The sequence below is a fragment of the Eleutherodactylus coqui genome, chromosome 5 (assembly GCF_035609145.1).
Source record: "Eleutherodactylus coqui strain aEleCoq1 chromosome 5, aEleCoq1.hap1, whole genome shotgun sequence".
Taxonomy (NCBI): Eukaryota; Metazoa; Chordata; class Amphibia; order Anura; family Eleutherodactylidae; genus Eleutherodactylus; species Eleutherodactylus coqui.
The window spans coordinates 236,264,380-236,278,246 of NC_089841.1; the positions used below are offsets into that span (position 1 = coordinate 236,264,380).

The 13,867-nt window shown below is 43.7% G+C and overlaps 1 protein-coding gene across 3 annotated transcripts in view; it reads left to right on the forward strand.

The window, feature by feature from the left end:
* Positions 1 to 13,867, forward strand: part of BNC2 (basonuclin zinc finger protein 2) — a 553,266-nt gene that overhangs the window by 252,336 nt on the left and 287,063 nt on the right. For 2 of the 3 annotated variants that reach the window (XM_066604361.1, XM_066604357.1), the window contains exon 3: positions 3,228 to 3,320. The exons of the other annotated variant lie outside the window; for it this stretch is intronic. In XM_066604361.1, coding sequence (XP_066460458.1) covers positions 3,228 to 3,320 — 93 coding nt within the window. The remainder of the gene's footprint in view (positions 1 to 3,227; positions 3,321 to 13,867) is intronic. 3 annotated transcript variants of the gene reach the window in all.

Consider the following 13,867-nt stretch of genomic DNA (forward strand, 5'->3'; position numbering starts at 1 on the left):
GTAAAAACGCCTGAACGGCAAAGGGCCCGGCGCATATATGCTGAAGCTGCAATGATGTGGGGCCTGGGGAGACATTCCCCCTTCCCTCACCTCGCCAACTCACCACCTCTCTTCTCCCCTCTGGACATTTGCAATGGGAGGAGGTGGGATAGGGCGGAGCCAAGCTCCCGCAACTTGTCTGCAGCCAGCAGTGGGAGGGGGCGGAGCGGGTTGGATCTTAGTTCAACCCCGCCCCCACTCATTGCAAACAGTGGCAAGGGGCGGAGAGGAGAAGAGAAGGGGAAGGGAGTTTAGCAGTCACGCTGCTAAACTACCTCCCTTCTTCATCAGCTAGCATATGCCTCCATAGAAATCTATGCAGCTGCCACTGGCGGTGTGAAGGCGCCCAGTCTGGCACTTTTACACCGCGGAAATATGCCCCTGTGCAGTGATGCATTGTAAGCACATGCATCAGAAGGGCAGTGTATATCGCCGGGCATGAAAACTCAGCCGATATACGCCCATTTTAATAAGCCCTTAGGCACATGTATAAAACAAACCCTAATTCTTCTCCACCTTCTCACCTCTCTCCACCCTCCAAATCCCATCAGCTTTTCTGCAATACCTCAATGCAAGCCCTCGACGTGAACTATCCATTATATATCAGACCATCCTCCCCAAATTTCCTCCAACTTAGTCAAGCAGCCTCCTGTTTAATACATCCCCCTTTCCATGAATATAACCTCTTCCTTGGCTCTCCAGCTAGCAGTAATACATCGCTGCTCGTTTATACCGGCTGAAGGATCAGCCGTGATGTCATTTGCTTCATTTTAATAACTGTGACGGTTTTTTAACCTTGACAAAGCTTCAGTTCGTTCCTATAAAAGGAATAGTGATTTTCACAAATGTCAAGAGCTTTAGATGTGCCTCAGTGGTTTGGGTACTTTGGGGCCTTCGAGGTATATTGAATATTATAACCATCCAGTCATCGTATATTAAATATTACAGCCATTGTAGCTTAATAATAACCATTCACTTGAATGATAATGACTATTACAGTTTAGGGAATATATAGCCATAGAGATGAATGGGCAGCAGAAAGTGAATTCATTTCATATATTGGGACTTCTTCACAACTTCTTTCCAAGATACAATTTTGCTTTGTGATAATTACAAACAGATCGGTAGCGTACAGCGAGTCACCCGGCCTATGCAACCGTGTAAGGAACCAGGTAGCTTATCTAAAGTGTCTGTCACCTACTTTCAGCCTTATGAGCTAAGCTTACAGGCTAAAGGTAGGTGACCTGCTTGGTTAAGGGATGTAAGTGTTCCCCACAGTGGCCCCAGTATTAATAGTGACCCCTATATTGGCCCCAGTAGCCATCCTGAGACCAATATACTTACTTCCTCCGTGTATTCAAAGTGCCTCTGCTCCTTTCCTTGGAGGAAGTGTGTGTGCCCGGACGCACACACTTCCTTCTCCTCTTTTCCTGCAAAACCAAGAAGAGAGGTCAGGGGAGGAGAATCCTGCAGGAGCATCACTGAGTGATTACCAGCCGGAGAGCCGTGGCATTCCGGCTGGTAATCGCCTTCATGTTGACCTGCAACAAAAGCCGGAAAGATGTGCAAAAAGCCCGACAAAAAGCTGTCCCAATTGAGACCCTAGGGAAAGTGGGACACGGGGTCCTAAAGTGGGACTGTCCCGCCTAAATCGGGACGTCTGGTCACCTTATTTTAACCCCTTAAGTATACAGCCTATTTTGACCACAGGGACTCAACAATTTTTGGTGGATTTTCATCTTCACATTTCATAAGCCGTTAGTTTTTTATTTTTACATCGACGGGCTTGATTTTTTGCATGGCAAACTGTAGTTCTTGTAGATACCATTTTTGGGCGTATATAATGTGTTGTAAAATTGTTCATTTTTTTTGTTTCAGAGCAGGTAGAGAAAATGCATCAATTCTGCCATTTGTTTTTTTTTTACAGTGTTAATTATGCAGCATAAATGACAGAATAAATTTTTTCTTTGTTTTTAGGTTTTTACACTTTTTTTTGCACATAGAAAAAAATTAATTTCCCCCAAATTTTTGGTTTTTACATTGTTTCTTTCAAAGTCAAATAACTGTTTTATTTTTGCATGGATGGAGCTTTGTGAGGGCTTGTTTTTTGTGTGATAAGCTGTAGCCTTTATTGGTACCATTTTGGGGTACTTAAGGCTTTTTTGATCATTTTTTTTATTGTTTTTGTTTTTGGTAGAGGCAGGATGAACAAAATAAGCATTTTGCCTTAGCTTTTCAACCGTTTCTGCTGTGGCTGATAAATAATATTCAATTTTACAGGGTGCTATAAATTCAATGATACCAAATATGTTAGATTTAAAAAAATAAAAACATTAATGTATACAAATGAAGGAAAGTTCACAAAAGGGTGGGTTTTTTAAAAAATGTTTTTGTTACACTTTTTTATTTTGATTTTTTTATATGCCATTAGGGGACTTGAACCATAACAGCTATGATAAGGCTTTGCAGGACTTCTGTACTGCTATTTCTTATTGCTTACAATACCGATCATAGGCCAAAGGCAGGCCCAGACCGCAGTATTTGGCGTTCTACATAGACTGTGGCATGCAGTGGGTTAACAGTGGGGAACCTTGTTCTTATCTATCCCCACTGTTGTATGGGGGGGGGGGGGGGCGGCTATCAATAACAGTCATCTCCCACTACGGGGTGGCACCGGCTCAGCTTCAAGACATAAGTTTACATCATATTTCATTAAGTACCCCGCAGCCAGGGTGTGAAGTTACATCCTGTAGAGTAAACGGGTTAACAACCAGCACCGCTTATGACCATACAGACATATAGGCTGACTGATGACATCTAGGCGCAGCACCAAGAGGCTAGCCAGTAATCTTCCCCCACCCATGGCTGGGCCTTGCTTTCTTGACATTGTTGTGTGATCTTTCCCAATAATAAGTGACCAGACGTCCTGATTTAGGCGGGACAATCCCATTTTGGGATGCTGTGTCCCACTGTTTCCGGGGTCCCTAAGTGGGATTGCTTTTTGTCCCACTTTTGGGATGTCTATCCCTCTTTTACCGTGCCCCGTTATTATGAAAGTGATTACCAGCCGGGGTGCTACGGCTCCCCGGCTGATAATCACTTAGTGACACGGCTACGGGTGCACAAACTAATGACTGTGTGTGCACCCAGGTTCCTCTTCCCCTGACCTCTCTTTCTTGGTTTTGCAGAAGGAGAGTAGAAGGGAGGAGACGTATGGGCGCACACACTTCTGCCTGCAGCAACACAGAGCACAGGAGCAGCGGCACTTTGAAGACAAGGAGGTAAGTATATCAGTCTCTGGGGGCCACTTTTACAACTGTGCTACTGTGGGGGTCACTATTACTCCTGGGGCTAATATAGGGGTTACTATTAGTACTGAGGCTACTGTGGGGGTCACTATTACAACTGAGAGCTCTATGGGGGTCACTATTACTACTGGGGCCAATATAGGGATCACTATTACTACTGGGGCTGATATAGGGGGTCACTATTACTACTGGTGCCACTCTGCACATGGCAGTATACCTCAAGCTGACTTAGGGTGTGTTTACACATGGTGGAAATGCTGCACATGTACTGGAAATCAACTGCATATCCGCAGCTGATTTCATACTATGCGGCACTCCCCTCACCACCGCCGAAGGTTTCCCGCAGTCAGCACTCCCTGGCTTCTGGTTCCCAGTGGCCTGGTCAGGTGAGGCTACTACAGCACCGCATCAAAATGAAAACATTCACTTTTTTATGGAACGTAGGACTTATCTTTTTCTGATTAAAATATTTGCCATTTAAATATACCTCAGTGCATTGTCAGACAACATACAATGGGAATTAGAAGGTAGGCGTATACGGTGCAACATGTGCAGCATCTGGGGAGCGGGCCCACAGCTGAGGAGACAGCGGGGTAAAGAAAGGCTTTGTCACAGGGCTTTACTATCTCCTCCCCTGGGTGTAGCTTGGTACCTGACCATGTAACTGCTGGGGGAGATCACAGGGGTTGTAACGGGGGGGTTAGTTACCTTAACCCTTTCCACTCCAATTTGTATCCTGGTTTTCCTAGGGAGCTTACTCTTTTTCTGCCGTTATAAAACGGCGCCATCTGAGGGCTAAAGCCAGTACTGCATGAGGTGACACCTTGGATAGCCTCCAACAGCAGAGAGGCTGGCAATATACAGTAAGAGAATCCCGACAGATGTCTTCCAACATTGTAGCTGTACAATCTTAAATCATAATGTCTTTAGACTTCAGACAGTGGATTTGAAAGGGTTAAGTCCAATTGTCACTTGTGATGCCACTATTCCATCATCTGCAGCGGATCTTCCAGATGAAATAAAGTAGTCCACACACGGCAACTTTCTGAACTAGAAGTGGGAATGGTCGGTTCTGCCCGTTTACTGCAAACTTCTTGAACATTAAATTCCAACAAACCGTTCTGGTACAGAAACAACGAGCCAAAGTGATGTAACATGGAGGATCCTCGGGGCATCAGAATATTCCAAGATCCAAGTTATCTGTGAAATACCTCTCCTGGCAAAACTCTTTCTCTCTCTCTCTACCGGTCAACACTCACTCTGCTGTCTCTCCTCTTGTTTCACTCTTAGTGCTCACAGATTCTGGGGGTGGTTAGGCCCAGGCTGAGCATTAGGCCATCGGTCGGCCTCCTCCATGCTCCACTAACACAGACTGATCTCTGTAGTTTCTGTGTGGCTGGCTCGCTCAGACTCTCTCCTCACTTCTCTTGGACTGCCAGACTCGACTCTTGCATTGCATTCTTGCCAACATATATATAAAACATAGTCACATGACTCACAAAACGTTACAGTTTTCAGACAAGACAGGACATACCAGACATTAACCCATGCAGTCCTGCAGGATTGCAATCCACATAAATCAAATGCATACCACAGACAAGACACTGACAATACAGTAACACAAGAGAGAGAAAAAAATACTATGGAGGGGCCCCATTAACTCTGGGCCACTACACAAGCATATACTCATTGCTCCAGCTAGGAAAAAAAACACAGAGCATTCCTAATCTTGTTGATTGGCGCTTGTCTACTGGAGCAAATTGCTCCATGTAAAAGGACCTTTGTTTAAAAATGGAGTAATGTAAGGTAGCGGAAGAGCCAACCTCCTCGTCAGGCTAGTTCCACACAGGCGATCGAGTAAATCACTGCAAAATCGCATCTTTGTTTCTGCAATTTTTGAGCCTCAGCTACGCTTTTTCTTGAGAATAATCTCGCATCGCTGCCACCCACGATAAAATCATGCAATTTATTTTATTTTTTTTATCCCGAAAGTCAATCGGACATTGTAATGTTAAAACACAATGCCTCGCCTGAAAATCGTTGTGATAGGCAGGAGGCTCCATATAGAAACAGGGGCGATGAAAAAATTGCATATAGCAGAAAGATAGGGCATGCCGTGATTTTTTTCTCTCGCAACACCACATCAGTGAAAACATCACTAATGTGCAGGAAACCATTGAAAATGATTGGTTTCATAATTCTGCTGTTTTACTCATTCTCGCATTGCGCAAAATCGCACGATTTCATTGCCCTTGTGAAACCGGCTTAAGGGTGCATTCAGACGACCGTATATCGGCTGGGTTTTCATGCCCAACTGATATATGGCGTCTCTCTCTGCAGGGGGAGGAGGCTGGAAGAGCCAGGAGCAGTGCTCTGAGCTCCCACCCCTCTCTGCCTCCTCTCCACCCCTCTCCGCCCCTCTGCACTATTTGCAATGAGAGGAGGCGGAATGGGGGCGGGGATAAGTTTCCGGAAATAGCCCCATCCCCGCCCCGCCTCTCCTAATTGAAAATAGTGCAGGGGGGTGGAGAGGAGGCAGAGAGGGGGCGGGAGCTCAGAGCACTGCTCCCGACTCTTCCAGCCTCCTTCCCCTGCAGAGAGGGATGCCGTATATCGGCTGGGAATGAAAACCCAGCCGATATACGGTCGTCTGAATGCGCCCTCAAGGAGATATGCCACATTGCTGAATACAGGCAGTACTACAATATAATCCACACCTCTTTTTGATGCTGTGATCAGCGTCACCCATGAGGTTTTCGTTCCTTGGTGATGCAGTCGCAGCATTATCACATACACCTGTGTGAAGCCGGCTTTACTGCACATTTCTAGATACAGAATTGCAGGCAGGTTTTAAGCCATTTACAATTCTGCATCACATCCCGCAGGTAGCCGGCAGTGCGTTGTGCAGCCTATTCTGTCTACTATGAAAGGTCCCTAATGTTTTCTAAAATGTGACAATGCAATTACAATTTTTTGTTACACGTGTTTGTTTTGAAAAAAGTAATAAAACGATACATTTGTATCACCCTAATCTTAGTGATCCGCAGGTAACACATTATTTGTACTGTATAGTGAAAGTCGTAACAAATAACATATTTATTTTTCCCATCTAATCAAATTTATACAATACATCATATGTATTCCAAATTAGTGCTCGTGCTGCAAGTTGGCTACTTTTTCACTTCATTTAGCATAGAAAGAAAATTGACATTAAAATCGAGAATTGGCCATAAGTTAAAAAAATTTGAGAATTTAATTTTTGACCTCGGCTGTAGTATTAGAAGTAAAACAAGCCTCCTATTGGCATTTTTATGATATTGTTACTTGTGATGACTAATTATTTTTTTCTGTCCAATCTTGTATCTAACGAAACGGCGCAGTAACAGGCTTTTCTGCATGTGATGTGTGTTGACAGCCGGGACATCTGTTGGGGTTCCATGCAGTAGAGCAGATGTTGCAGGATGGAGGGAGTAGGTAAATCTCTGCGGGAGCGCCGACTACAGAGTGTAGGGTTGGACACCTCGGCAGAGACTGCTGTACATTATGTGGTAATGGGATTCCTTGCTGGATCATCTGCGACTCTTTGATGGTGTGTTCACAAAAGGTAACAGAACCTCTTCGTGCAACTGCCTTCTCTTCCATAGGCATGTCGTCTGGCAGCCTATAGGAGCCATCTGTGATGCTGCTTTACAGGGCTGAGATGTGGCAGGTGCTCATAAAAGTGTTAATGGTGCTTTCCTATTTAGCAGGCACAAGAAGGCATAAGGGAAGAGTATGTAGGGGGGGAGCGATGCTGTGCAAGGCTTTAGTTCACTTACGTAATTGAGACTATACTGAAGGCATTGCCCTGCTATTTATATAGTATTACAACTAAAAATGGCATTGTTCGCCGTGATTTCCAGTATATTATTTTCCGAAGAGAATACATGAGAAGTGACGAGAGTTAGCAATAGTTTTGTGAAAACATAGAACTTCGTATAGCGTATTTTTTGGACTATAAGACAAACTCCGGGTTTAGATAACGGAGGGCAGGAAAAAATATTTCATACTAATTTAAATGTCTCTGGGGGTCTAACAAGGTGGAGGGGGCTACTTTCATTAACTTTGGTGTTCTAGTATAGAAAAGGGGGTTAACAGTGAACAGTCAGCGCTGCGGAATATGTTGGCGCTATACAAATAAAGATGATTATTATTATACCTACCGTAGTGTGTCCATTCAATCAAGAGTGCAAGCACATAAGTACACATTATACACAGCACTGCTGCTTGGACATCGTGTATACACAGCTCTGCAACATACATATAACTCTGCAGCATATACAACTCTGCTATATACACACATGGCTCTGCTGCATGCACAAACACACATGCCTGCAGGTGGCATTGATTTCATTCCCACTAAATCCCCACATACGAGTGTTGTAATACAGGACCCCTCTAGCTGCTTCCTGGTTAGGACATCCTCTACTGTCCTGCCGCTATTGCAAGACCTTTGATCTTTGCTATTGTCCCCCTGTGTGTACAGAAGAGGACCTGTCGGTGATCTCCAGCCTTATCGGGCAGGTAGAGGGAGGACTGTGCAGCAGTGTCTATGTACAGATGCAGAGGTCTCCCGATCATCGATCAGCGCACTCCCTGATCATTAAGGCAGCGGTCAGGGGGCTCTGGTTCTATTATGATTTTATCTTGCTAAAACTGTGCCGAAGGGCTTACTTACACAGTGCCAATGTGTTTGTGTATTACGCAGGCAAAACTGACGCGCACAATGATTAGAATTCATGGATTTCAATGGGTTCTTTCACAAGAGTATTTTGTGCACGCATTTTTATTTTTGAGCTCTTTTATTGTCTGCTGTATGACTACAGCTGTCAATTGAGAGTGGAGCAGGGGATCGAGCTCCGGTGCCAGTGCTCGATCCCCCACTAGGGACACAGCAGGAACAGTTAGAGGCGAGTAGATATGATTATTTTTTTATGTTGCTGCATTTGGAAGGGGTTAAACGGAGATATTACAACTCGGACAACACCTTTAACGTAGCAAGGTGAGAGCCTGTTCACACCGTATTTGATTTTCCTGTTGAAAGATGCATTTTTTTTTACAAGATTAGGAAAAACAGAATATTTAACCCTTTTTAGGACCAACTGTTTTTAGTTCTTTTTTTTAAATTTTTCCATCCACATCCATGAAGAGCCTTAACATTTTAATTTTTCCGACGACATAGTCGAGTGAAATGGAGAGAAAAAAACACAATTGCACCTTGACACGTTCATTTCATGCTGTTGGTTAATACAGTTATGGGGATGCTGGATTTGTGTGTGTGTGTATATATATATATGTGTATATATATATATATATATATATATATATAATATTTTTTTTTTTTTTTAACTATTAAAAAAATGAAAACACTTTTTTAAGATTACATAATAAAATTGCTTTCTGATGCAGTCTTCTAAGACCCAAAACTTTTTTTTTCAGTGGTAGAGCTGTTTAAGGGATAGTTGTTTTTTTTATAAGTAAAGCTTTGGGGTACCTAAGGGTTTATTTACATGGATATATATTGGCTGGGTTTTCATGCGCGGCCGATATACGCTGCCCCTCTATTCAGGGGAAGGAGGCGGGAGTTAGCATGCTGAGCCCCTCTGCCACTGTTTGCAATGGGAGGCATGGGGCGGAGCTAAGCTCTGGCCCATCCCGCCCCTCCCATTGCAAACAGTTGCGAGGGGCGAAGAGCGGGCAGGAGCTCAGTGCACTGCTCCCGCCCGTGCCGCCTCCTCCCCTTGCAATGAGGGCCAGCGTATATCGGCCGATTGTGAAAACCCAGCCGATATACATCCATGTGAATAAACCCTTGGGCTCTTTAACTACTTTTTATTCAATCCTCTTTGGGAGATAGTTACCCAAAAAAATCTGTAACACAGGTGGCACGCGCCGGCTATGGAGCCATTTACATACCTACACTTCCTAAACTTAGAAGTCAAGTGGATGATTCCATCAGTGATTGGCACCTATATTGGTATGCACAGTCATGGACCGCCCCTAGACTCCTAAAAATAAAAAAGTTTGGGGATTTAAATGAATAAATGACATACCACCATCCAACAACCTTGTTATAGTAGCGTACTGAGCCCGATGGAAAACATTCAGGTTGCATGAAAGGACAATCAGTTGTATCTTTTTTCAACTGGACAAGTGTCACCAGAGAGAGACCTGGCAAAAGAAGGGAAAGAAAGAAGGGTGATGAAACAACATCAAGATACTTTCCTTATGGGTGGCTTTATACGGAACAACTATCATCTTAATAGTTGCTCAATCGAACAAACATAAGAAATAGTTATTCCATATAAACGGTCACCAGCAGACTCACAAGTGATAATTCATTTAATAGTCACTAGTGGCATTGTTTCAGTTCACCTATAAATAGTCGCTGGTTGATTGTCATTTGGTGTAAACCAGCAATCCTTTGTTTTTCAGTGACTATCCAGGAAGGTGTGTGCTTCAGCGACTTCGGTCTGTGGGCTCATGCCCACAGCCGTGTTGGATTTAGTCACGGAATATCGCAGCGGAATCCAACACGGCACCCCCCCAGGGACCCCATACTCACCTCTCCGGATCCGCCGCGAGAGTCCCGTCCGGCGAGTGGGTGAGCATGCTCCATGCAACGTATGATGCTCTGGGCAGTGACGCGTATTCCTGTGAAATAATTTCTGCTGTGCTCACAGTGGAAAAATCGCGGGACGGATGGCTTCCATTGACTGCAATGGAAGCATCCACGCATATTTCAAAATAGAACATAGTCTGAGTCTTCCCTGCGAGTGGAAAATTGCAGCTGATTTCCGCTCGTGGACCTGGGAGAATCATTTACTACAGCATGTCTATGGACCACTATTGCAGCGGAATCTGCGACGGGTTTCTAGCCAGAGATTCGGCTGCGATAATCCGTCCGTGGGCATTGGCCCAAAAAGCGCATGAGCAAGTCGTTCGTACTCTAACAACTGGCTGCAGTGACTATATTGTGCGACTATTTGAACAATAGTTGCCCTGTGTAAATCTGCCCTAACTTTCGTTGAACTGTAGACGTGAGTTCTTACTTTCGGGTCGGTCTGTAGATTTTTTGCTACATGTTTAAGAATGAATTGTATGAAGATTTCCCTATTGTTGCTCAGGTAAGCGATTTCATTGATTTCTCTCGGCATTAGAATAACCTTACATGAACCTGCGGCATTGTTCTTTCTAACAATAGCAGCATAAGTGGTTAGATTGTTGATCACACTTAGAATATTGCATAGCGAAGACTTCCAAGAACAGGTACCAACCTCAAGTTGTAGGAGAGGAAGAAAACTTCTTTTGATCACTGGATCGTTCCATTTTTATGTAGCACATTCCGAAACCGTTTCTCTTGAAGTCCTCTTACTGGTGCCCTGTATATTAATATAAACCAAGAAAAATGAAGATTTTCTCAGTAACAGGGAAACTTTTGTTTTGGCGACTCGCTACACAGAGAACCAATGACCTACATGCTATCAGAAGGGCTTTTAGCACATGGTGAATACATTCCCAGTGGCAGCTTGTTTAAGCGTCTTTACTGGAAAGAAAAACAAACCTGTTTTCCTTAACATATTTGTTTAAGGAAGGTGATTGAATGTGTGGGTTTGTAAAAATGATCTACTTTTCTCAGCTAAATTGAACTGCTCCCTTTAAATCTCTATTCGTCGTCACCAAATATTTGTGTGCTGCTGATGTTATAGGTGTTTATGACAGTCATTATATTGTGAGAACTTCTCTTACACTTTTCATCATCATCATTGCAGTAAGAAGGTACATACGTATGACTGTTATACAGTGTGTGTGTGTGTGTGTGTGTGTGTGTGTGTGTGTATATATATATATATATATATATATATATATATATATATATATATATATATATATATATATACAGGGATCGCCCATATGTCGAATCTATGGACACTTTTTACTTGTTTGACAAGGTTAAATAAATGTACACCCATTGTCAAAAAAAAAATCAAGCACCTACAATGAGTTGTCGGAATGGAATTAAACTTTCTATGTGTAATTGTAATGTTGATACAAGTGAGTGATTACAATATCAGAGCAAAGGATCATTTATTGCGGAAAACTGGCCCCCCAGGCCTGTTGTACTGCCTCTAACGTGGATACAAGATGTGATGCAGGCGGGCATAGAGGCTATAGTACCCTGTTGTACCGCCTCTAGCTTGGGTACAAGATGTGATGCAGGCGGGCATAGAGGCTATAGTACCCTGTTGTACCACCTCTAGCTTGGATACAAGATGTGATATAAGGAGAAAAGAAATTCTACTACCCTATTGTACCGTCTCTAGCTTGGATACAAGATGTGATACAGGCAGGCATGGAGGCTCCAGTACCCTCTTGGGCCGCCTCGAGCTAGGATGTAAGATGTGATATGTAGACATACAGGTTCTGTATGGTATCTTGTGGCATATTGGTCCACATTTGCTGTAAATGAGCCTCTAGATTGTGGAAACTCATAGGCTGTCCAAGTTGGCATTCCAGATCGCCCCATTGGCGATAAATCTGGTGACTGCTGAGGCCACAGAATTGTGACAATGGTGTGACACCCGTGCTATGTGTGGCTGAACATTATTCTGCTGGAAAATGACTCTTGGAAGCCGCCATGAGAGGAACACATGTGGCTGCAGGATGTCCTGAACATATCGCTGAGCTGTCATTGTCCCTCGGACCACTACTAGGGGTGACTGACTGTCGTATGTGATGGCCTCTCAGACCATCACAACAGCAGTAGGGGCAATGTCTTGCCTCACAGCAAAGGCAGAAATTGAGGCACTCACCCCTCCAAACATGAACACACCTGTTCCCAGTGCCAAAACTAAACCTGGAGTTTTTGCTGAAGACAACCCTGTTCTACTCCATAGAAGTCCAGTTTCATCATTCACGATACCACTGCTAACAGATGACAATGGGTGGATGTCAAAGGCAATACATGTAATGAGCGCCATAAGACCAAATGTCCTTTAGACAAGCTCCTGGAAATGGTTCCGTAAGACACAGGGTGTAACGATAGCACCACCTGTCTATGGGTGGTGGTCAATGAAACAGTTGGAGCTACTTGTGCTTTTTGGATGGTCAGACGGTTGGTCGAGGATGTCCTGAGCCCAGTCGCCTTATGTGTCCTCATGTATTCACTAGATCCAACATCTCCTAACAGTCTGGTCAGAATGGCGCAGGTGGTGGGCAATTCATTGATATGGCCATCCACCTGGAGAACAGACCCATCCACATATTGCCATAATGTAAAAGCAGTAATGGAGCAATTGGAGTACAACTATACTTGCTGATTAATGTTCAATCCATAAGAGGGATGCTTCAGAGGGAAAATACAGCAGGAAATCCTACATTTCTTCCTCTCACCAGAATTTCTTGAATACCCCATCTGCAAATTGGATCAAATCTGCTGATTATCACATAAAAAGCCATACTTGCTGATATAAAGGTACAAGGACTGGCACAAATACCAATTCCCAGAAGCAAGCAGAAAAGGTGGTAAAATGCTATATGGGGGAGGGGCAGAGTGCCAAATACTGAGGAACAGCCACTCCCATGCCTACCATTCATGGACGGACTGCTTAGTATTATATTTGCATACAGGTAAGGCTTGTGTAGGGTGCTAGTCACACAGATATGTGTAGTGCACCAGGAAGGCTTTCAGGCTATTAGCTAAGCCTTATACTATCAAATTAGGTGGATTGTACTGAGCTTTGGTGAGATGCTTCTGCACGCTGGGTGATGTAGTTGTCTAGGCAACTGCACCACACCTCGAGAATATTATACACAGGTCCAATTTAATTAGACCTGTGAAAAATACTCTCTGTGAATGGTTTAGCTTTACATTTATAATGCCCTTATAATAGGAACCTATTTCCTACGTTTTGGCTAAAAGGGAATTCACCCTCTTTACAATCCATATATCCTAACATAGTATATGAAAAGGGATTTTTCTTCCTGGACAAAACTTTTCCAATTAGGATACTTTTATATGGGACAATTGTCAGGCACTTAAGCACTTGACAGCCGTCCCAATGATTATCACTCCTTGACAGTAGGCAGAATATTCTGAAGATCTCTCTTAAGGTCGCCCGCCTCCATTCAGAGTAAACAGGCAGTTCTTCATAGATGAATGACTGCCTGTTCACACTGGCTGCTAGTCGTTTGTTTTTTTAGTTTCTTCTTGCTCACTTGCACTGTTGGTTCCCGTGTTTACACTGGATGACAGTCGCCCATAATCGTTCTTTTGAGTGATTGCTCGGGGAACTGTCACCCCATGTAAAAGTACCCTTAGATTTATTCCAAGTTTTACAAACCATGATCTTCCCTCTTCCATGATCCACTTCTCACAAGCTAAAGGCTAAGAGATAGTCTTCTATACATTTCCTAATATGTATCATCATCCTCCTCTTCCTGTTCCTCTTCCTTCTCCTCTTCCTGTTCCTCCTCCTCCT